Source organism: Carassius carassius, chromosome 46, assembly GCF_963082965.1.
Source record: "Carassius carassius chromosome 46, fCarCar2.1, whole genome shotgun sequence".
NCBI classification, from domain to species: Eukaryota; Metazoa; Chordata; class Actinopteri; order Cypriniformes; family Cyprinidae; genus Carassius; species Carassius carassius.
In genome coordinates, this window is record NC_081800.1 from 18,626,595 (window position 1) to 18,651,486 (window position 24,892).

General features: G+C 36.9%; 1 protein-coding gene across 2 annotated transcripts in view; it reads left to right on the forward strand.

The window, feature by feature from the left end:
* The window catches only part of LOC132128829 (segment polarity protein dishevelled homolog DVL-1-like), a 38,669-nt gene extending 14,002 nt beyond the window's left edge, over positions 1-24,667 (forward strand). Inside the window, exons 2-15 of one of the 2 annotated variants that reach the window (XM_059540190.1) lie at positions 5,259-5,328; positions 7,210-7,331; positions 11,106-11,218; positions 15,617-15,755; positions 16,376-16,475; positions 16,558-16,627; positions 16,824-16,963; positions 19,404-19,480; positions 19,569-19,636; positions 19,762-19,839; positions 19,935-20,069; positions 20,223-20,390; positions 20,818-21,036; positions 23,316-24,667. In XM_059540190.1, coding sequence (XP_059396173.1) covers positions 5,259-5,328; positions 7,210-7,331; positions 11,106-11,218; positions 15,617-15,755; positions 16,376-16,475; positions 16,558-16,627; positions 16,824-16,963; positions 19,404-19,480; positions 19,569-19,636; positions 19,762-19,839; positions 19,935-20,069; positions 20,223-20,390; positions 20,818-21,036; positions 23,316-23,851 — 2,035 coding nt within the window. In that variant the 3' untranslated portion in view covers positions 23,852-24,667. The remainder of the gene's footprint in view (positions 1-5,258; positions 5,329-7,209; positions 7,332-11,105; positions 11,219-15,616; positions 15,756-16,375; positions 16,476-16,557; positions 16,628-16,823; positions 16,964-19,403; positions 19,481-19,568; positions 19,637-19,761; positions 19,840-19,934; positions 20,070-20,222; positions 20,391-20,817; positions 21,037-23,315) is intronic. The other variant, XM_059540191.1, reaches the window with a different exon arrangement.
* Positions 24,668-24,892: the final 225 nt, after the last annotated feature.

The following is a 24,892-nucleotide window of genomic DNA, read 5'->3' on the forward strand; positions in this document are numbered from 1 at the left end:
TGATTTTTATGTTGTGGTTAAAATATGATCACTGATATTACATCCATTCTTCATTTAGCAGATGCTTTGATCCAGCTGTTCATCTTAAAGAGACAGTAACATAAGTTAACAAAGGTTTAAAATTGTTAGAAAAGTACAAGATAGTATGACATAAAGCAGAGAGGAGGATTCTGTATAGAGCTGTTCAGTCCTGGCATCAGTCTCTAGGCCAACCCGGACGGCTAATTCAGAAACCTCTAATGGGTTTTTAGAGTGGTTGTGTTCAATTTATGATTAAAATAAAATCTGTGGTTAACATTTCTTGAAGACACTCTTCATGTCATAATCCACAACATGCACTCATACCTTAAAGGGATAGTTCACCCTGTCTGCTCACCTCCAGGGCATCCAAGATGACTTTGTTTCTTCAGTAGAACACAAACTGAGATTTTTAGCTCTCCTGAGTGTGTCCTCAAGCAGGTGTGTGAGGAGGCTTTTTCTTCTTGCTTTATGGCAGATCGCAGACCTGTGCAAAAGTGCATTACCACCACTTTTCTCTCAAGTGGACCATAGACACTACTAATTGAGATTGTAGATAGTTTTTTTGTTTTGTTTTATTGTATGTTTTAGCCTTGATTCCCATCCACTTACATTAAAGGAGCCGTATGTAGGATTGTGGCCAAAACTGGTACTGCAATCACTATAAAAATACTGTAGAGCGGTGTATCCCCTCCCCATACCCCCTGACTCGAGGTTGCCAGATAAGCTGCAGGATTCAGCAGAAACGTAGGCTGCTTCAATGAGCTTCCAATGGCAAGTGACGAACAGACGTACACAGTAAGTTTTTTTTTCTGTTAATTATGTTTATGCTTCATGAGAGATATTTTGATAAGTAATTATGTATTTAAAAAATTTACTAATTGTCATTAGTTAATTATAATAGTAAAGATTTATGTGCTTTACATGCTCGTATGTGACAGTATAATCGTAAAGATGTATGCTCGTATGTGACAGCATAATCGTAAAGATGTATGCTCGTATGTGACAGTATAATCGTAAAGATTTATGCTCGTATGTGACAGCATAATTGTAAAGATGTATGCTCGTATGTGACAGCATAATCGTAAAGATGTATGCTCGTATGTGACAGTATAATCGTAAAGATGTATGCTCGTATGTGACAGTATAATCGTAAAGATTTATGCTCGTATGTGACAGTATAATCGTAAAGATGTATGCTCGTATGTGATAGTATAATCGTAAAGATTTATGCTCATACGTGACAGACAGAACGGTAGCTGTTAGTCTAACTTGTAACGTTATGTATCTTTCATCAGTTCCATCAGAAAATATTGTTAGAGTAACTAAATTACCTTAGCAATAATCATACAGGTCAACTTGCAGCATGTGTAACTTAGTCAACGATATACGTGAAGAACAAATGACGAATCATTTTTACTGAGGTAACATTATAGGCTACTGTCTCAATAACGTTTCAAATTGCCATAATGGGCGTGCTAATGTTGTTTTCCTCAGCGTCTCAGCATAATGACAGAGAAACGGGCTCCTATAATGCATTGCTAATGTTATTATACGTCCATGTGAGCTAACGTCATGTTACTTTGCACAAACATGCATAACTTTGTTCGACTGTCATGAATATATGAAATGTCCATTGACATCAAGTACAAGTTAGCCAAGCATAGATGAATCCTACCTGTCCAGGAGAAAATTAGCAACGTTGGCGCCTGTGTTCAAATTCTTCTCCGTTTTCAGCCGTCTCCATCTTTCAAAAGCATCTCCAATACAAATTCTGGTTTTATTTCGGACTTTGTCATGATGAATATTTGAATTATAACGAGGTATTTTTGATTTAGTTACATTAGACATTTTTATCCGACTGGAGTTAGGGTAGGTTACAGCAAAGCTGGCAACATGGATCCCGAAACACTACTGACTTCGTGATTGGTACATAGGTGGAGGGAGACGCGTCAGGCCAAAACACAAAATGACAACATCAACATCAGTTGAGGGCTGCAAGTCCACTTTTTAAATGACAATATCCTGGCCGGACTACTGTTGTCAGTGGTATAAGTATTTGAAATGAACATGATTTCTTAATGTCTAGTGACACATCAGGGCCATTTTATGATTAATTGAAATATATTTCTTACATACAGCTCCTTTAAAAGACTACTTAAAGCATAATAGACTGCAATGGTCTGAGCTAAAAATCTGTGAAGTTTGAATCTTGAATGCCCTGGGGGTAAGCAGATAAACATAAAACTTTCATTTTTAGGTGAACTATCCCTTTAAATCTGAACTTTGAAACTTTTCTCAGATGTTTCTCCTATGAGACAATTATTTGGTATTTGAAGATATTTGTGACATGTTTGAGTTCATGTTGATCTGTCACTTTTGATTGCAGGTGCTAAGCATCTTTCTTGGGTTGGGAACAGAGGAAAAAATACCAGAAACAAATGTTTTTTAGTTTCATATACAGCACGACCAGTGTGGTCTGATTCCCGAACAAATGACTCTTTTTTAATGTATCAAATGTGTAGTGCAGTTGTTGTCTAAAGTAATGTCTTTTTAGGAACTGGTGCTTTTTAGTGAATTAAATAAACAGAAACCAGTGTAGTCTGACTCAGAAACCAGTGTAGTCTGACTCTTGAACAAATTAATCTAATAAACTGGTTCTTCTTAGCAAACAACAAATGCAGCACGGCCATTGTAGTCCGATTCTTGAACAAATTACTTATGATCTGGCTCTTTTTATAGTGAATCAGTAGGATTCAGTGTGACCAGTGTAGATAGATTCCCAAACAAATGCCTCTAATAACTGGTTCTTTTTAGTAATTCAAAAAATTACAATGCACCCAATGTATTCTGAATCCTGAACAAAAGAATCTTCTGAATTCTAGTGGATCAGAAACACACCGTAACCAGTGTAATTCAATTTGTGATGAAACTTTAAGAGCCGGTTCTTATTAATGAATCAATGACAGTTATGAATCAATCAGAAAAGACGGTGAACACACAATATAAGACTCACTTGCTGAACCGCAAGTGGTTATATGTTGTACAAGTTGGCTTGTGAGAAATTCCTGTAACTTTAGTGGTTGTTCGTATGTAGCATTTAAAGGGTTAGTTCGCCCAATTTGCAAAATTATGTCATTAATAACTTACCCTCATGTTGTTCCAAACCCGTAAGACCTCCGTTTATCTTTGGAACACAGTTTAAGATATTTTAGATTTAGTCCGAGAGCTCTTAGTCCCTCCATTGAAGCTGTGTGTACAGTATAGTGTCCATGTCCAGAAAGGTAAGAAAAACATCATCAAAGTAGTCCATGTGACATCAGAGGGTCAGTTAGAATTTGTTGAAGCATCGAAAATACATTTTGGTCCAAAAATAGCAACAATTATGACTTTATTCAGCATTGTCTTCTCTTCTGTGTCTGTTGTAAGACAGTTCAAAACAAAGCAGTTTGTGATATCCGGTTCGCGAACGAATCATTCGATGTAACCGGATCTTTTTGAAACAGTTCACAAATGACTTAAGCTATTAACTTGTTTAATGGTGCTGACACTCCCTCTGAGTTAAAACAAACCAATATCCCGGAGTAATTCATTTACTCAAACAGTACATTGACTGAACTGCTGTGAAAAGAGAAGTGAAGATAAACGCCGAGCCGAGCCAGATAATGACTCGTTCACGAGTCAAGAACCGTTTCTATCAGACGTGTCCAATTTCGAGAACCGAGGAGCTGATGATACTGCGCATGTGTGATTCAGCGTGAAGCAGACCGACACACAGAGCGTCTGAACCGAACTGATTCTTTTGGTGATTGATTCTGAACTGATTCTGTGCTAATGTTATGAGCCCCGGTAAACCGAAGGCTTGAAACAAGGGCAATCATCGCAAATGATGCCTTTACGTCGAGCGCAAAAGAACCGGTGAACCGTTTTCTTCAACCGGTTTATTGAATCGAACGGTAAGAAAGAACTACTGGTGATCCGAAAACCGATGCAACCGGTTCTTGACTCGTGAACGAGTCATTATCTTGCTCGGCTCGGTGTTCATCTCTCTCTTCACAGCAGTTCAGTCAGTGTACTGTTTGAGTACATGAATTACTCCGGGATATTGGTTTGTTTTAACTCAGAGGGAGTGTCAGCCACATTAAACAAGTTAACAGCTTAAGTCATTTGTGGATTAATGCGTGTTGGAGACGCGAACCGTTTAAAACGATTCAGTTCGATTTGGTGAACTGTTTCAAAAAGATCCGGTTACATCGAATGATTCATTCGCGAACCGGATATGACAAACTGCTTTGTTTTGAACTGTCTTACAACTGACACGAAAGAGAAGACAATGCTGAATAAAGTCTTAGTTTTTGCTATTTTTGGACCAAAATGTATTTTCGATGCTTCAAAAATTTCTAACTGACCCTCTAATATCACATGGACTACTTTGATGATGTTTTTCTTACCTTTCTGGACATGGACAGTATACCATACACACAGAGAGCTCTCGGACTAAATCTAAAATATCTTAAACTGTGTTCCGAAGATAAATGGAGGTCTTACTGGTTTGGAACGACATGAGGGTGAGTTATTAATGACATAAATTTCATTTTTGTCAGTTTTCATAATTTTGTCAGTCTCATGTGGTTTGTTTATGTGTGTCTGGACTGTGGACACTCTAGGCCTATGCACAATGACAGGAGACCAGCAGGGGCGTGACTGCTGAAACTCGACTGGGAGGGTTAAAGGGTAACTGTATGGTATTTACGTAGGGAATTTACAGCCTGGGATGGACACTCTGCTAACACACTCACTTACTCTATTAATAACCTCATGTACCCTGACACCCTTGCTGCACCTTTCACATATAAATATGCCCACACTTGTATGTATATATATATATATATGTACAGACCCTCAACACTCGTAAACGCTCACACACTTAGAGAAACATTAGATCTACGTTTATGCTAAGCCACTGTATCAGTCCGGCAACAGCAGTTTTAGTAGGTAGTCTGGAACGTGCATGAGGTACTAATGAGGCCCGTTGTAAAACTGAGTAGATTTCAACAGAGTAGTCGGTCAACAGGGGTGTTCAGCATTCTCATCAGTTGCGAGCTAAGTGGAAAATTCCGCTGTTTGAGCGTGACATGCTTTCAGTATGTCTCAGCTTTTGAGAATAGATGGGAATACTGGTGTGCAATCCTGGGAGCTGGTCTCACCGAGTCCCTAACAGTTTGTGTTCTTTCCCGCAGAGTTGTCAAAGAAGAAATCTCTGATGATAATGCCAAGCTGCCCTGCTTCAACGGCAGAGTGGTGTCCTGGGTAAGTGAGATGGATGGTGCCCTCCTCTTTGCATTAGACTGATTGTGACATTATGAAATATCAGTGTATCGACGCTGCTGAAAAAAAACAGAAAAACGGCTAAAGTTATTTTTATAGGTCTTTCAGGCCAGTCTGTTGGCTAGTTTTAGGGGAACAAACACAGAGAACAAATTCCAGAATTAATGATTCTTATGAGCTGGTTCTTTTTAGTGAATCAAACAAATACAATGAAACCAGCGTAGTCTGATTACTGAACATTTGATTCTTATGAACTAGATATTTCAAGTGAATAAACCAATAAAGCGCAACTAGTGCAGTCCGATTTATAAACTGGTTCATTTTAGAGAATCAAACGAATACTGCAAGACCAGTGTAGTCTGATTCTTGAACAAGTGACTCTGTTGAACTATTTCTTTTTAGTGAATAAACCAATATGCTGTAGCCAGTGTATTCCGATTCCTGAATTAATGACTCTCATGAACTTGCAGAATTTCTTTTTAGTCAATAAACCAATGCAGCACGACCTGTGTAGTCCGATTCCTGAACAAATTATTCTTATGAGCTGGTTCTTTCTAGTGAATAAACCAATACATTGCAACCAGTGTAGTGCGATTCCTGAAGGAATGACTCTTAAGAACCAGCTCTTTTTAGTGAATCAATTACATAACAACCAGTTAGATAAATACCAGCTTGGTTTGGCTGGGAGACAATCAAACCATTCAAGACCAGAAGATCAGCATTCTTAATATACACTATTGTATTGTAAACAGTGCTTGTTGATTATACAAATGTATTAAATGATTATAAAATTATAAAATGAATATTAAATTTACCTTTTTGTGTGTTGACACCTTTGTGATGTCGGCTCAACATTGTGCTGTCTATCAATAGCCATCGGTGATGGATGATGGCATCGTCTATCAGACCAACCCTATTAAACCCATCTTGTTTCATGCCACATAACAGAAGTCAAATGGCAATCTGGATTAATATCTGTGACTTTATTTTATGAGTAAACTTCATACAAATACAGAAATTTAAATATTTACATTTGATAGTGGCAGCAAAAGCAAGGAATAATAAAGAATCTGATAATTGCCTCTAAAATACACATCTACACTCCTACAAACTGGTGTTATAACCATAGTGTTGGGTAGAATTGAAGTGAGGTGCAAAATACAGGTTAGTGGACTCCAGCGAGCCTCCAGCTGCAGAGAGCTGCACAGACATGCTGTGATGCATGACATTGACTGTACTCCACTAAAATATGTGCTTCAATGCCTTCTGTCCAAACATGGACACCTTCAGTATACCATAACATGATCACTACTTTTAACAGTGCATTGGATTTCTGCCGTACTTCAAGGTTTTATAATTGGTTTGTGCATAGAATATTAACAAAATTGGTTTTTATAGGGTTATAGTCTCAGGTATCGACATCTACCACCCATTATTTGGATCATGAAAGCACTTCACCACATCATAAGTCACCTTTTTTTGTCTCTGATAGAATAAGGTGGAGTCATTGGACCACTCATAGAAATATTTGCTATTCTATTGCATGAAATTTAACTGGACCAACCTGAATTGTTTTGTGTGTGAGCAAAGTATGCATCAGTACTGAATACTATCATGTTCATATTTCATTGCTTTTTTGAAATATGTTGAAATAGCCCCCCAAGGCCTTTATTAAGAAGCCTGCCAAGTGAACTGACTTGCCTTAAAGGGTCCATGTTTCAATCTCCTGTCTTCTCAAACAAATGCACTCTCTTGTCTTCCTTCTGCTGGTCTATTTATTTATGCAGGGCTAGTAGTTAGTCTGGAGAGTTTCTTCCTGAAGTCTTTGTGGGTAATTCTGTATGTGTGTGTGTTTGGCTGTAGTTGGTGTTGGCTGAAGGCACACACTCGGATGGCGGATCTCAGTGCACAGAGAGCCACAAAGAGCTGCCACCACCCTTGGAGCGAACTGGAGGGATTGGCGATTCCAGACCCCCCTCCTTCCAGTGAGTAATGCCGTGCAAATAATTTGACTGACATTTAATACACACTTTTTAGGCTGTAGTACACCATTGAGGTCTTATAAGGTCACATCCTGTTATAATCTGATGTACAACGAATAAAGAATTAAGGTGAAAGGGTCAAGTTCTTCCTGTTGGTATTTTAGATTTTATACGACCCTTTGAATATGCATGAGATGCAAGTGCACATCTTAATCATTATTCATTTTCAAACATACACTGCCGTTCAAAAGTGTGGGGTCGGGTAAGTGTGGGGTAATGGCTGCTGAAAATTCAGCTTTGCCGTCACAGGAATATATTACATTTTAAGCCATATTAAAATATAAAATGGTAATAATATTTCACAATATTATTTTTTTAACTGTTGTTTGGTAAAATAAACTGGAATACACCCATAGAATGCAGATGCACGTGCACACACACACACAAACGCACACTTTTGACAAGCATTACAAAACCGCTGATTTGATTTGTTCTGAGTTCCTGACCACAGTCACAGCAGTAGCAGATGTCTGTTATCCAGCTGGAGGGAAAATATCATTCTTATCCTTCTGGGAGCCACATGTGTGAATCACAGTCCAATTCCAGTGGCTGTCTCTTGAGCTGCATTCTAATAGGACTCATGTTTGCCTCACAAAGTTCTATGTGTTTGTTTGATTTGCCAGCAATCATGCGGTCAGGTCTTCAACCAGTCATGTAGCAGTGCCTCCCTCCACTCATACACAGCTGCCCACAATAATAATTAATGTTCTTGGGCAAATACCAATTACAGCTTTCATAACATTAAGTTATGTATTTTAAGTTATAAGTATTTTAGTGATAGTCATATCGGATTCATGAATTAATCTTTCTTGTGTGTGTGTAAGGTTCAAGTGATCATGTTTTTTTTTTCTTTCTTCAATAATTTGTATGCACATAATAGTATACATATCTCTTGAACCATTTGCTTCAATGACACAAACAGATTTGCTAAAATCAATCAGACTCATTCTTCTTCTCTCCATTTGCTTGGGGTTCTAAAAACACTTTAATGTTGCTTGAGCTGTAAAGAAGGCTTTGAGAGTTGTGCACTGTTGCATATCTGGTTATGGTGTGGTTATGTTTTGCTCCTGCTGCAAACACAGATTAAATATTCTCTTTGTTCGTATTGAAGATGTTGAAAGCTAAATTTAGATCAGCAAGCTTCAGGGCAGCAGCCTTTCTTTGTGCATCTCTGTTGCACCTGTTCACTTTGTAGAAGTCCTGCGATTTCTTTATCTAATGTTTGACTTTCTGACTTTTTTGGTGGTGTTCTGAGAAGCAGCCTTCTCACCCCACCAGAGAAGTCTCACTGGTTGTTTTCTATAGTGTCTAGTGCCATCTAGTGCCAGAACATGTGAAGGTGAACCGCAGACCACTTCCTTTCTCCCATCAGTCCTTTCCCTCATCGTCTCTGCAGCAGACTACCGCCCAATTTTATTTGAAATTAAAATGAATGTTTCTCCCACAAGAAATCTGCCTCATTTCCATTATAAAAGCATCACTGTAAGCATTAGTAAGTAACCAAATGTTATCCTCTGCCTGCTCCCTTTGTGCTGTGCATTATTTATTGGTCCTGCTGAATACATTTGGTAGGGTGAGGAGAGTATGTTTTCGGCTGTCCCTTGAGCAGCTAATCCGGATTAGTGGACATTAAAAGCACCCATCTCCGTTGCCCTGTGGGCTCTGCAGGGTGAAAACAGCTGCCTCGGTCTCCCAGGACTAAACTATCCGTCTGCCTGCTGCCCCCTGTAAATACACCATATACTTACTCACAGAGCACAAAAAACGTGCAATAAATGGTATTTAATACCATTGTCTGATCAAATATATTTTACACTGATTTCACAATTTTGTTCATTTTGGGAAGTTATTTGTAACTAAATCAGGCCACATTATATTTTAATTGCTTGATCTTTTTTTTTATTTTTACTTTGCATTTGAAGTCAACAGCAAATTGAATAGTGATCTCTCTCTTGTTTTTAAATTCTACAAGATTTAGTATTTTGCTGTCCTAATTATGCATGATTATATGAAGGCATCTTTACACCGCTAAGTTAAGACTGCTCAGTGCCTGCTCAAAATTCAGTGTAAAGATGCAATGGCAATGATAAATTATGCCTGTTCTGACCCAGTTAAGCCCTCACATTATACAGTTTAAATTGCTATATCAATTGCCATGTCTACGCAGCATTAAACAGTCTTTGTAAAGACACCTAAATGAAACACTTCTGTGCCACCTTTGCCATTAGAAGATTGTTATAATTTGCATTTAGCTTTGTTTCTCCCTCCAATTTGCTTTTAGCCCATACCCAATTTAAAGATGTCTTAACCGTTGAGATCCACTGAATTAATGCATAGTTTTAGTGTTTTGATTGATGTGCTTTTGGTGAATTATCACCCCACTGATGAAGTAACGGGCTCCATCCAGCAGAGAGAGATGTTTGCACAATGCTTTGTGTTTGAGCTAGTTGTGCTTGAGGAGTGGGACTTTCCTTTTTGGAGAATGGATGCAGATTAACTTTGGTTAGATACAGTTTTCTGAAATGGGTTAAAATCATCAATTATTATTTATTTCGATTATTTATTTGTTTGGTTTAAGATGTTTTCTCCCAAATAGTATCGTGAAATTAAAAGGGTTTTTTCTACTTTCTTGTCCGTGAGCAATTTAAATAGATTTTAGCAGATCTCAACAGATATTCACAAGCTCTGTACACGACTTCATTGTATGTTCTCTTTGGGCTGATACATTATTGAAACAGATTTGAAATGCAGAGAAAAATGGCAAAAATTAAACTTAAGGATTTTCGTAAGATGTGAATGCATGTTGCTTAAGTACACTGCTTTTAACTGAAACCATAGCTTAAATAGGTAAATCTATGTCTATGCAAATGTATTTACGGAAAGAACCTTCAAGGGATACAAAAGCAAAAATACTGGCAAAAATTTATGAGTAGTCATTCAGAAACGGACAGTTTGCAAGCACTATTTGCATTGTTATAGTGGTTAGTTTATTAAAAGAATTATGCAAAACAATTAACAGTTAATTTACTGCCTCTTTTCTATAGGTAGAAATAACGTGGCAGCCATTTATATTTATATGTACTTATGTTTTTAGCAGATATTTTTATCCAAAGTGACTTACATTGCATTCAAGATTGTATTTATGCTTTTCTTAGAAATTGAACCTGAAATGTCACTTTCTCATTTCTCATAACTTAGCTTTAAGTTGTTAATAAAATAGCTTTATTTTTCTCATGTGTTATCATGTGTGCGCATCTTTGCATGTGTCACATCAAGCTGTTCTCACCAACCTCATGTTTCTTTTCTGCCCTGAGCAAAAGCCCTCTACCCACTCTACTAGAATAACTAGCCTTTACCATACAGTATACACATACAATTATTAATTTACCCCCAACCTACTCCTCTGGAGCCTTACCACAGGCTTGCAGGGTTTGCAACTCCTAGGCTGCAGTTGAACTCACCTGGTCCTAAATGCTTTACCATATTCTACATTCTTAGCTTTGAATAACTAGTGACAGCTTCTGAAAGTGCATGGCTATAAATCATATACCCATAAACAATGAAATATCTGTTGGCGATGAAATTGAATGTAGATAATCATAATTTCAGAAGGTTTCCCAGAACACTTTTGTGGCCATGTGTATTATTACTCAGCATGAAGATGGTTTCGAGATCATAAAATAAAGACCCTTTTCTCTTTTTTTGTGTGTGTACTAGTGCCAATGCTGTGAGTAGTCGGGATGGATTGGACACAGAGACGGGGACAGAGTCTCTCCAGAGCCAGCGGAGAGAGCGGGAGAGGGAGCGAGCTCACAGGAGGGCACGAGAAAGTGAGTGTGACTTTGGAAAGTACTCAGCCAAACAGACCTGTTCTCAAACTCTACACACATCACATATCATGTGCCAGGGATCCGTAAACATATGATACGCATTACTTTATTTGTAAAGATCTTACCCCAGGTGATGCGTGTCTGGCTGGAGAATGAAATATTCCAAGCAGAAACGCATGAGAACAGCGTTTGGAAATCTTTTGAGACATTTTATGGGTCATTTCGTGTCAAATCAATCAAATTTCAGAAACTTCCAAAGTTGCTAATTTTTTCTAAAGAAAGATAATATAAGAGAGTCATTTTTAGCCCCCTCTGAATTTCGGGTGAAAATTACTCATTAAGTGAAAATTACTCATTAAATTTTCATCCATGACATTGAATACTTTGGCTTCATCATTATACATGTCTATCTTTCTACAGAAACAAATAATCAATTCAGTATCATTATTTCAACGTCATCATTTTTAAAGCACAAAAGTTGACACAGGTGTGTTGCAGGATGTAGTTGATTTCTTAAGATTTTTTTTCCCAGTATGACCCTGTTCTGCGGTCATTTACAGGAAGTTTGCTTGTTATAAACCAGTACAGAAAGTTTATTTTTGTTAGTGTGCACGCTGTGTGTGACTTGAGTTCTGGGTAAAGAGAGGTTTCTTGGAAACATAAAAGCTTCCTTTTGCAGGAAAAAAACATTCTGTCATCAGTAAAATCTGTTCTTGGCTCCTTATAGGTTCTTTTGCCTGTAAAGTTTACAAGTGTGTGTGTGTGTGTAGACAGTAGATTTCAAGGTAATTGAGAAAGTCCCAACTAGAATGTCCACATTGTTGAAAGCTATTTCCTCAGCCTCTTACTGTATAGATTATCATGATAGCGCATTGCTTCCTTCTCACATCTATCTGATGTATTTGTGGAAGCCCCGCTGCTCCTCCAGTTCTTTCCACTAGAATCATTTCATACTCTTCCACGCCATTTCTCCTGCTGTTTGCACCTCACTAGTGCCAAGTGCATTAATTAGTGCAGCTTCATTAACAGTGAAACTGTTAGACATGAGACAGATGGAGGTGTGTGTCTGTGTGCTTGCTGAAGATACTGATGCTTTATGGATATTTGTTGAACCTCTGTGTTTACGATTGTCTGTTAGAGACATCAGACCCCCACGGAGTTGCTTCTGTAGTGTCAGTACTTTAAGTTAGTTCCCAACACTGATTTCATGGTTGTGATCCACACTGTACTTGTGTTTTTTTGGGTATGTCTTTGAATTACAGCATCTGTTTGTTTAGCATGTGTATGTCTGGAGCAGTCGTGTAAGTGTGCGGTGTGGAGAATGTATAAGAAATGTGTCAGGTCAGCTCCCCCTTTCTTCTCCAGAAACAGTCATGCAGCTGTTAAACCCAGAAAGCTGTCATGATAAACTGTTCAGTCAGCATTCATGTTTTAAATCTATATTAATAACACACACATGCATTTATATATATATATGTGTGTGTGTGTGTGTGTGTGTGTGAGACCCTGGACCACAAAACCAGTCTTAAGTCGCTGGGGTACATTTTTAGCAATAGCCAAAAAAACATTGGGTATGGGTCAAAATGATTGATTTTTCTTTTATGTCAAAAATTTAGGATATTAAGTAAAGATTATGTTCCATGAAGATATTCTGTAAATTTCCTACCGTAAATATTTCAAAACTTAATTTTTGATTAGTAATATACATGGCTAAGAACTTAATTTGGACAACTTTAAAGGAAATTTGGCACCCTCAGATTCCCGATTTTCAAATAGTTGTATCTCAGCCAAATATTGTCAGATCCTAATAAACCATACATCAATGGAAAGCTTGTTTATTCAGCGTTAGGTGATGTATAAATCTCAATTTCGAGAAATTGACCCTTGTGACTGGTTTTGTGGTCCAGGGTCTCATGTGTGTGTGTATAAAAAAAATATCAATATGTTTTTATTTTATAATAAAAATATATTTTAATAATTGTATATATTTATTTTACTTATAATATTACAAAAAACATTGTTTTCATCAATAATATGAAACCCTGATAATAAGAAAAATTTTCTTGAGCACCAAATCAGCATATTAGAATAATTTCTGAAGGATCATGTAACACTGAAAAATATGCTTTGTCATCACAGGAATAAATAACATTTCAAAATACATTAAATAAAAAAAAAAAAAAAAAACTTGATATTTTAGAAAACAGTTATTTTAAATTGTAATAATATTTTATAGTTTTTACATTATTTCTGATGAAATACTTTGGTGAGCTTAAAAACCTTTTTAAAAAATTGTTCGTGTAAATGTATGTTTGTTTTTTATTTGATCAGAATTTTGTCTTTTATATTTACATTTTATTAGTAATTTTATTAGGAAAAAAAGGTATATATGACAAATCTGATTTTATTTTTCACTATTGATTTGTATTAATGTTTTAATGTAGTAATTTAAAGTTTTAACTGAAATCACTTTGCAGTTTTATTTAGCTCTTAGTTTAGAAAAGCAGATTCACCTTTTCATTACAACAACAACAAATGCAAAATTCTGATTGCTTTTGCGCTCACGTTCTGTCATGCCTGCAGATTCAGAGGGTGATTTGTCAAGGTTGCCCAAGTGCTGACCTCTGCTGGGTGTGATTGGATGAAAAATATGTTTATGATTATTAAGGACAGGTGTGTGCCCTTGGGGCAGAAGGAGTGAGACAGAAGATCTGTTTTCTAGTTTCAGGCACTGATCTGTTAACCATGCTGAGCCACCAATATTACATCCACCAGACCCTATAATTAATTCTAACTAATGTTTTCTGCAAAGAAAAAAGTTGTTAAAAGCTCCATATTTAATGTTGACATAATACAAATTCAGTTGGAGCACATAGGTAAGATGTTTCTTGTAGTTGGTCACCAGGTTTGCATACATCTCTGGAGGGATTTTGATCCACTCTTCTTTACAGATCCTCTCTAAATCCTTAAGGTTTCTTGGCTGTCATTTGGCAACTCGAAGTTTCAGCTTCCTCCACAGATTTTCTATAGGATTGAGGTCTGGAGACATTTTTTTCATCATAATAATCATAATAATATTTCACAATATAATTGTTTCCCTGTATTTTTGATCAAATAAATGCAGCCTTGATGAGCATAAGAAACTCTATTAAAAAACATAAAAAATTGTTCTGATCCCAAACTTTTGACACACACATAATGAATGTGAATAAGATTATTTATTTATTTATTATTATTATTGGTATTTAATTTCTGAATAAACATTAAAAAATAATTAGTGTGTGTGTGGTGGAGTGTATATATATATATATATATATATATATATATATTGTATATATATATATATATATATATATATATATATATATATAAATATATATATAAATATATATATCCTATATTTTAATACATTTTAAATTAAGTATTATATTAAATATACTTATATTAAAATAAGTATATTTAGCTTACCATATAAAAGCTATTATTTTTTATTGCCTGTTTGGATTTTAGTGTGAATATACTGGTCATTTACATTAAAATTGTGCTTCACAGGCATAAGGGCATCTCCTCAAGTCAGATGTAGAGGGATTTGTTTTGGTGCACACATTTTGAGCAAATTCATCTTCTGTCATATCTCTCTTTCCTGATGTCTAATGCATACTAAACTGAGCCTAAAAAGACTTCGGAGAGGCTATAAATGCATTACCCACCTGTGGACCAACCTTTCTGAAAAAGAAGGCTACTGATATTCTGTTTCACTCCGTTGCAGGCGTGCAGCTCATCTCGCCACATGCTTGTACCCTTGCTTGTTGAAGTGATACCATTGTCCTTTGAACTAGTAGAGCTAGTCTCTAGTCTCTCTATGTGAAGACTGAAATGTGGTTGGCTGAAATAGCTGTGATTGATTTGTGCATATGAGTGGTGATGTGGAAGGTAATGGTCTGAAATGAGCACTGCTGCGGTACTGGAGTGTTTTGGTCAATCTCGGGGTCCACAGCGATCCTATCGTTTGGTCATACCGTTTCAGCGCATCTGATGGTACCCAGAGATACAGCTTCGTCCTTGTCTCTGTACGTATACCCCAGCCATGTTTTGGACTGTTGTGATGGTATCTAGAAGGAAATAACTTGTTGAAAAGGTCATAAACTTTCAGTTCTTCAGCATAAAGCACTCTCATCCGTAGATTTTTTGAAACCTTTAAATAGATCAGGATTCATTTCCCTTTAAACAAAGAAAGTTCTTATAAGTCTATCAAGAAAAAAAATTCTCTTTATCTCATTTGTCATCCAGAGCTGTTATGCCTTTCCCAGAACTATGTACTGTATTGTCTCTTTGAAGTGTTGTTATTCTGTCGCCTTGCTCATCTTTTACACAATGTCTTTTTTTGTTTTCTCTCAGTCCCTCGTATGAACGGTCCCTTGAAATCAGAGCGTGTGAATCGTGTCCCAGTTGTTGGCTATGACAGTGCGTCAGTGATGAGCAGTGAGCTGGAATCAAGCTCTTTTGTCGACAGTGAGGAGGATGAGGATGCCAGCAGGTCAGACGTCACACAGTGCTTGGCTCAGATTGCAGGATTCATTTCCTTTCCAACAATGATTGTACTTATTTGCCGAATGGCGTCACTACATTTCACTCTAATTTAATTTGTAAAGCTGGCCAAAGAATTACAATTTAAAATTAAGAATTAATTATGGTTTAGCAGTCAATTGAAATTATTAAATCATGTTTAATCTCACATTTTTCCCATAGTTAATGCATTCATGATTAATATAAGAAACAAATAATAATGTACTGTATGAAAAATGGATGTTCATGAGATTTGAGATTTGCTGAAGATTACATTAACCATGTGTTTTTAAATATTAACTAGATGATGTTAAAGTAAACTAAAAATAAAAACTATTTTTTTTTTTTTTTTTTTTTAAGATTTTTGTGTGTGCTTCAGTGCCAGTCAGAATTAAACAGTAACAATGTCAAAATAAATGATGTGGCAGTAGTTTTAATTGAAAACCTAATTGAGAATTGACCTTAAAACTGAACTCATATTGTAGATCATGTTTGGCCACCAAAATAATGCACTTAGAGTTTCATAAAACCATGCTACTTATATGTTTTATATGATTTGATATGTGCTGTGACCTCTCATTTTGTCTGAAGCCACAGACTTAGCAGTTCAACCGAGCAGAGCTCTTCATCACACCTCATGCGTAGACACAAACGCCGACGACGGAGGCAGAAAGTTGCCAAAATGGACAGGGTGAGAAATATGGAGGGAAAAGTACACGTCTCTACATATAAGTGTTTGATCTGTTCTAATCTTTTGTGTGTTCTTTTGGCAGTCCTCATCCTTCAGTAGTATTACAGACTCCACAATGAGTCTCAACATTATCACTGTCACTCTCAACATGGGTAAGAACTTATTCACTAGTTCATTCCTTTCTGTTTCCAGTTCATCCATCCCTGTGCCTTGTCCCTTTTCACTTATCTGTCCACTCAACCTGCTTAATAAACTGAACCTCTTGTTTTTTAAGGTCTAGTGTACACAGCGTGCTCTAAATATAGATGAACTGTCTTTTGGAAACAGACTTATCACTCTTTCTCACAGAGAAGTACAACTTCCTGGGCATCAGTATAGTGGGTCAGAGTAATGACAGAGGAGATGGAGGCATCTATATTGGCTCCATCATGAAAGGTGGCGCGGTGGCGGCTGACGGCAGGATTGAGCCTGGAGATATGCTGTTACAGGTATAATAATCAGCAGTCTGAAACCACTACCAAGAGGGAGCTAGAGACTGAACTAATGTGCTTTTAGGAAGATTAAATATGACAAAAATGTGCATTCAAGTAATTGCCAGTATCCACAATGTTACTCACAGGGAAATTCTGTCACCATTTACTCACCCTCATGTCATTCCATTAGGTAAATACCGATTGAATGTTATCACCAGGAAAGTCGTCTCGAATATATCCTCATTGTTATTGCATGAATAAGTTTACACAATATACATTTAATAGATAATATACACTAACAATGAATCCATTAAAAGGAACTGAAACTGGCCTGTTATTGTTAGTCTCTTCTCTTTTTAGTTTCTAAATGCACTTGTGGAATTGTCAAGATTTAATTTTTTTAACTTCCCTGTGTTGTTGATTTATTGTGTTCTACTCCCTTTACTTCATGCTAAAGGAAAACCACAAAGGATAGAATGGTGCTTTCAAGTCTTTTGTCATTTATTTACATAACAGTGGGGTTTTCCTCAGCCCAGTGATCTTATTTAGAAACCATAATGATGAGATAACACTGTGTTATTAGGTGAATTTTGCAGAATTATGTCCATAAAACATCACATATTTAAAGGGGTCATATAATATAGTGTATTTGGTGTAATTAAATATGTTTATGCGGTTTAAGGTTAAAAAAAACAAAAAAAACGGTATTTTCCACATACTGTACATTATTGTTTCTCCTCTATGCCCCGCTTTTCTGAAACGCACCGTTTTTTACAAAGCACATCAGTTATGAAAAGCGAGGTGTGCTCTGATTGGCCAGCTATCCAGTGCTTTGTGATTGGCCGAATGCCTCAAGCATGTGGCGGAAATGTTACGCCTCTTGCCATACTGTGATGCATGTCCCTGTCAGAACACCGGTGAGACAAGACAAACACAATAAAACTCATTACAAACGAGCCATTTTTTGCATCCAGTGGGGACATAATTACCGATTATAATGAATTATACTGTGTTTTTATGCGTTGCATTGCATCGCGCCACATCGCGTAAACATAAAACCATGTCTGCATTTGTGATCAGAGAAACGTCAAACAACAAAGCGCTACTCTACACCAGCGGTTCTCAATTCCAGTCCTCGTGCACAGTAGCTCTGCATATTTCGCACGTCTCTCTCTGTTAACACACCTGATTCAGATAATCAGTTAGTTAGATGTGAGCGCCGTGTATGAACTGTGTTCCCACTGACATGGTCCCTACACAGTGTTCATTGCTCCCTTCTCCCTGAGCAGGGGAAATCTGTTGAAGAGTACCTCACTTCGGAACATTCATTCATGGTTTGCGCTGCGGAACGTCTTCACACACGGACAAGCGTGACATCATATACCTCTGTAAATAAATACAATATTTAAATTCATTTCTCGCACACTTCAGTGCACTTTGAATGGAACATATACGTTCGCTTCGAACTGAAATCATGGCAGAATATCCTGTGATGTCCACTTCACAGGGCACTTGCGTTCAAATAGAACAAACGTCTGAAGCGATAAGAGAAACGTACAAAATGTGCAGAGCATGGGGCACGAAGACTGGAATTGAGAACTGCTGCTCTACACTGCTCAAAACTTGCATTTGAATCATCAGTGGCAAACCCTTTACATATGTAAACATACTTACAGACTGTGAGTCAGAACAGTCGGCATTGTAGTCTTCTCTGCCAGGATTAGGAAACAGTCCTCCATAAAATGTGCTGCATAATAAATAATTGGGTTGAACTGTTCTGGAACTGTGTTGTAAATACAACTTAGCCACTGATTTCTAGTTGTGTCCTCTTTTGGAAGGCCAAACAAAGTATTTTTGCAACTTTACAGATCTTCTTTATTTAGCATCTTATGACCCCTTTAAACAAACAGGCAGTTTGATAGACCAAGTTTTTTTTCCCCAAGCCATTCTTTCGAAGAATTAATTTCTTAGAATTCTAAAAGTAATTATTTACTCCCCAATGTATTACAAACTCATTTGAATTTCTTTCTTGTGTGAAACATAAAAATAGAAATTTTAATAGACTTACATTTACATTGACTTACATTTTGGTCTGTTTGTCACACATTGTATCAGACTTCAAAATATAATGCATAGAAGTGATTTATTCTACTTTTATGAGACCTTTATGGAGCTTCTTAGTCATTTTGGAACTAGACAGACCTAGTTTGCGTTCTACTTCTTTTTATTGAAAAGAGTGGCCAGGATTCTCTTCAAATATTCACCTTTTATGCTCTGTAGAAGAAAATAACTCGTAAGAGTTTGGGGGGAAAAAGAGGAATAAGGGAATAAAAATAATATTTACGGTAGTTATTTTTTTTACTGCATACTAACCCTCAAATAATTGCCACAAATAGGAAAAATATATGTAATGTTTCAAATAATGGGAGGTTTAATGGAAGTTAAATTTTCTCAGGTCAATGACGTAAACTTTGAGAACATGAGTAATGATGATGCTGTCAGGATTCTACGGGAGCTCGTCTCCAAACCTGGGTGAGATTGGGTGTTATACCTCATTTTTCTTTAAATCTGTCATAATGCACTCTTTAACATTGTTTCATGTTTCATTTGTCCTCTACAGGCCAATAAGCCTAACAGTGGCGAAATGTTGGGACCCATCTCCTAGAAGCTACTTCACCATCCCTAGAGGTACCTATCACCTATCATTATAGCAGCTAAATTATAGACATAAAGATCCATGCTGCATTCGTCCAGTTCATTTTTTGGATCACCCTTCGGATTGTAGTTCAATTCTGCTGTCTATCTATCTTCAGCCGAGCCAGTGAGACCCATTGACCCTGCTGCCTGGATCTCACACACTACAGCACTTTCTGGGCCAATCCCCCATTATGGTATGATCAAAGTCAGATTCCTGAATCCTGGAGATCACCTGTTAATGGAATGGCAAACTTATGCTCAATACTGTTATTTCTCCCTCATTTCACAGAGTTTGATGACCTCCCCCTTTCGTTGTCAAAAACGGACATGGCAACTATAGTAAAGGTCATGCAGCTACCAGATTCAGGCCTGGAGATCAGAGACCGAATGTGGTTGAAGATCACTATAGCCAACGCTGTCATCGGTTTGTTCCTTTCTTTGCCGTGGTTTGAATTTGTTGGGTGGGAGTTACGTTCCTTGTGCCTAGTTTATTGCATGCATCAAGTTTTGTGTAGATGTTTTATATATTCAGTGTAATTGGTGTTATTTTTCTCATTGCTCAATCTCTGTGTTCCAGGGGCTGATGTTGTGGACTGGTTGTTCTCACGGGTGGAGGGCTTCAAGGACCGTCGGGATGCTAGAAAATATGCCAGCAGTTTGTTGAAGCATGGCTACCTGAGACACACAGTCAATAAAATCACCTTCTCGGAGCAGTGCTACTACACTTTTGGAGACCTGTGCCAAAGTACAGTCAACACACACACTTGAGTTGACAAAGAGTTTTCAGTCTTAGAAAAAAGTCTCTTATATCACTCTTATATATGTTTTGGTGTTGCATGATCCTACAGAAAGCATTCTAATATACAGATTTTGTGCTTAAGAAACATTTCTGATTATTATCATTTTTGTGGAAACTGTGATTGTCTTTACTATCACTTTTGAATTAATGTATTTTTGCTGAATAAAAATATTTAAAAAAAAAAAAAAAATTACCAACCCCAAACTTTAGAGCGCTAGTGTACCTTTTAATACGTTAAGATAAGTTATGGCTTAAAGGTTAAAGTCAAAGATTTTGTGCTTAGAGTCATAAACCATCATTAATAACACTAAAAATTAAAATAACCTGAAATATGGATCAATTTAATGGTATTGGGAAATTCTTCTGTTTTCAGATATGGCTTCTCTCAATCTCAACGAGGGTTCTAGTGGTGGAGGCTCTGACCAGGATGGTCTTGCTCCTCTTCCTCCACCAGGAACCAACCCCTGGCCCCCCGGCGGTCAGCCCTACCCTTACCCAGGTTACCCCACTCCTCCACCAGGCTTCCCTCCTGGATACTCGGATCCTTGCCACAGTTTCCACAGTGGCAGTGCAGGCAGCCAACAGAGTGAAGGTAGGTGTTGTTTGTGTGTAAGAGAGCGCGATAAATAGATAAAAGGGAAATCCCCTTTTCACGCTTGTCCCCACAAGCAATCTCGTGAGCTTCCTGTGTGACTTTTTCTTTCCGATTCAGGAGTGCGTAATGTTGTTAAGTAACAATTGTTACATTAGTAATTGCTCAAATGTATTATAAATGGAATTTATTACAGTAAAATAGAAAACATCAGTGGGTTTATTGAAAATCTGCATGTAGGATGACTAGGTTCAATACTATTATATGTTAAAGCAGATTGAGTTTTGCTTTCAGTACACAAATGAACACGGCATCCAGCCAGAATGACATCAGTCGCACAAGACAAGTTCACTATGTGCACATATTTGCATGATTAGAACACTTTTCATTTTTGTCCATTTATACATTCAGAAAATATTGAAAATAATAAGTTTTAAAACTCAACTTCTTTTTGACATATTAGCAGTTACTCATGTAAATCAAATGCATAGCAATTAATTAACACCATTGCTGGACATGAAAATACTCTATTCTAATGTGAATGTTTATAATTAAACATTCCCTAATTTTCCCTAAAGGTACACTACACAAAAAGAAACCTATTCTGGTGTTTTGTATTATTGCTCTTTAAAATTTTTAAAGGATTAATTTATAATGATTTGATTTATTGTAAATAAAATAGCATAATGGATAATACAAAAATAATAAAATAATATAGAAAAATATAAAAGCAAACAAGAACATTTAATTACCTTTTCTGTAGCATGCACAGATAAAATTTTATATATATATATATATATATATATATATATATCCTTTCTTTAAATTAAATTACTTTATTTATTGATTTTTAAAAAATTAAATAAGCCAATAAATATCTCAGAATCTGGCTATTTTAGTACACTCTAAAAAAATTCTAGGTTGCTTCAACCCAACTTTGGGTCATATATGAACTAACCCAACTTATGGGTTCAAATTTTTTTAAATTACATTTTTAACCATCATCATTGTCGCTGTTTTCGCTTGGATATCCCATATATGTGGTATGGTCAGACTTTTAAATAATTTACACTGTCTATGCCACCCTTTGCATAAATGTGCATGGTGGAGTTAGTACAGAGTTGGGAATGTGTATCAGTAATAATGCAAAGGTCATTGATCTTAATGACTTTTAACACAGATCCAGCATTCACAAGTTTGGTCGCTTTGGGAAGCATAACATATGGTGGCATCACAGAAACTGGGGTGCAGGGTTTTTGTGAAGAGCTTGTTGGTATATTCGGCGTGGGAGTGTGAGATGGAAGATCTGGTTAGGCAACATGTCGTAATTCTTATATTCCCTCTGTTTTTGCTGGCCGTCTATAGACTGATGGAAATTTCTTCTATTTACAGAAAATCCGGTAAGATTAGCACTCTCATTTGAATGTCCTCCTGCCCCACATTTTCTCTTTGACATCATGTTAATCCAGTGGTTTGTCATCATAAGGCATATGACTCATTTGGGTGGCCATTGTGGCTCCCCAGCTGTGTTGCTTGTTTGTGTTTCTTGTGTGGGCATGTGCAGTTTTACTTTCCTTGTGGATGAGAATCTGACTGATTCTCATCCTTTAAAATGTTATGCAATACACTTACTCTTTTTTTTGCCAAAGTCTGAATCAACTAGGAAAAGCTTAAATGAATATTTCCATGATACTGTATGATGTGAGTTGAAGCTTATTGCATTCACAAGAACTGTATTATTGTAAAATTTTGACCTACCTTCAATGCTGACGTATTTTCCACCACAGAATTTGCATAATCTTACCATATCGTATCGATGTTAAGTACCCTCATGGTATTGCTGTCCCTCACACTGTGTCCTAACCAGGTGCGACAAAACAACGTTACAGCCAATCAGAGCACAGATGAAGAGCGTAACTCTTAAAAATGTACCTTCCATGATGCCTGTACACACGGCTTTTTTAAATGTTGTTTCTTGTCAGATTTGGGGAATTTGTATTTCTTTTAAATGCATACTGAATATTTGTAAATATTTTGGCAATTTTGAAAAGTAGTATAGATGAGAAGCTGGATTTTTTTTCAATGAGATTTCAAGTTGGTGGATGCTGCAAAAAATATAAATCAAGTAACTAACCAAATGAAGATTTGCTTGTCACGGCTCGAAATTCAGGTAACCTGAAAAAAATGGCTGACATTGCTTGTTGAGTCTGGTTAGCATATGATTTTGTGAGGGGAAAATGATGCTTCTTTTGTCCAAACACATTTGTCTTTCACTTCAGGTAGCAGAAGCAGTGGCTCCAACCCCAGCACTGGGAAAGGACGGAGACCCTCCCCTCGAGAAAAGGACCATAAGGCACCGTGCTGTGGGGGCAGCGAATCAGAAATGGGAATGTGGGTTGGAAGGAGGGGTGAGAGAGCACCCAGTCAGCTGAGTCATCAAAGTCACAGCCGCTCTGCTGCCAGTCAGGCCCACTCCAGCCACAGCTACGTTCATTCTGGGTACAGCCACGGCCAGTGTCACAGCATCCCGCAGCATAGCCACAACTTCACCTACAGCCATGCCCCTTTCATTCAGCCCAGTCATCTGTCGTGTGCCCACAGTGAGAGAAGTCACGGCTCTTCGTACGGCCCACCAGGTCTGCCCCCTCCGTACTGCCTCGCTCACCTCGCCCGCAAAGCGACATCAAGCAACAGCCCACCTGGGGCTCCTCCCATCCGGGAGCTAGCAAACGTCCCCCCAGAACTCACAGCTAGTCGGCAGTCCTTTCAACACGCTATGGGCAATCCTTGTGAATTTTTCATTGATATTATGTGACAAGAGAGTGCCTTCAACCCCTTTCAGAGCACAATGCCTATTTCCCGCAGTTTGCTTAATGAATTTTTGCTACTGACCATCCCTGCAGAGAATGTACAAACTGACAGCCCAATTTAAAGCGTTTAAAGGGACAGTTCACCCAATACTGAAAGTTCTGTCATTTACTCTCATTTGTGCACATGTAGAATTTCTTTCTTCTGTGGAACAAAAAACTGTCACTGTTGTAATTGTTAACTAAAACTATTAAAAATTGTTTTCAGTAATTGAAATAACGCTGAAATAAAATATAAATGAAAATGTGAGTTTGCCTTGGCAACTAACAGAAATAAATACATTTAAGTTGAAGTCCTAAAATTATTTAAATGAAATGAAAATGGCAATATAGAAATATAAAAACTAATAACAATGACAAATGCACATAATTATTATTGTAATAAATAAATATAATAATGTAATTATATGCATCATAAATATTAAAACGTTCAAATTAAAATGAAAACAACGTATAAAAATAAAAGCTATTAAATTGTTTTTATAAAATTGGGGTATAACAGCATATACATAATATTAAAATAGCACTGCTATTTTTAATATATATTTTTTAAAATCCTGAACACATTTTATTCAGAATATCCTGACAACTCTTTTGTAATTTGAGTGACTAGGGACTGGGGCTGTCAAGGTACAAAATGACGAAAAAGCAAAAAACATAAAAGTAGTCATAATAAAACTGAGATTATCATTTATTAACAGTTTAGCTTTCTGTTTAGAAAATGTATAATATGTCTTCAGAAGACTTGATATATTGCCCACTATGTCGCGTGGACTACTTTAGTTTTACTTAAAAAATATAATAATAATAATAAAAAATAAAAAACATAAGAGTGAGCAAATGACAGATTTTTCATTTTTAGGAGTTTCTTTCTTCTGTTGAACACAAGCAAAGATATTTTCAACAGTTGATGAGCACCATTGACTTCCACAGTAGAAAAATACTATGGAAGTCAATTGTGCCCATCAACTGTTCTGTTACCAACATTT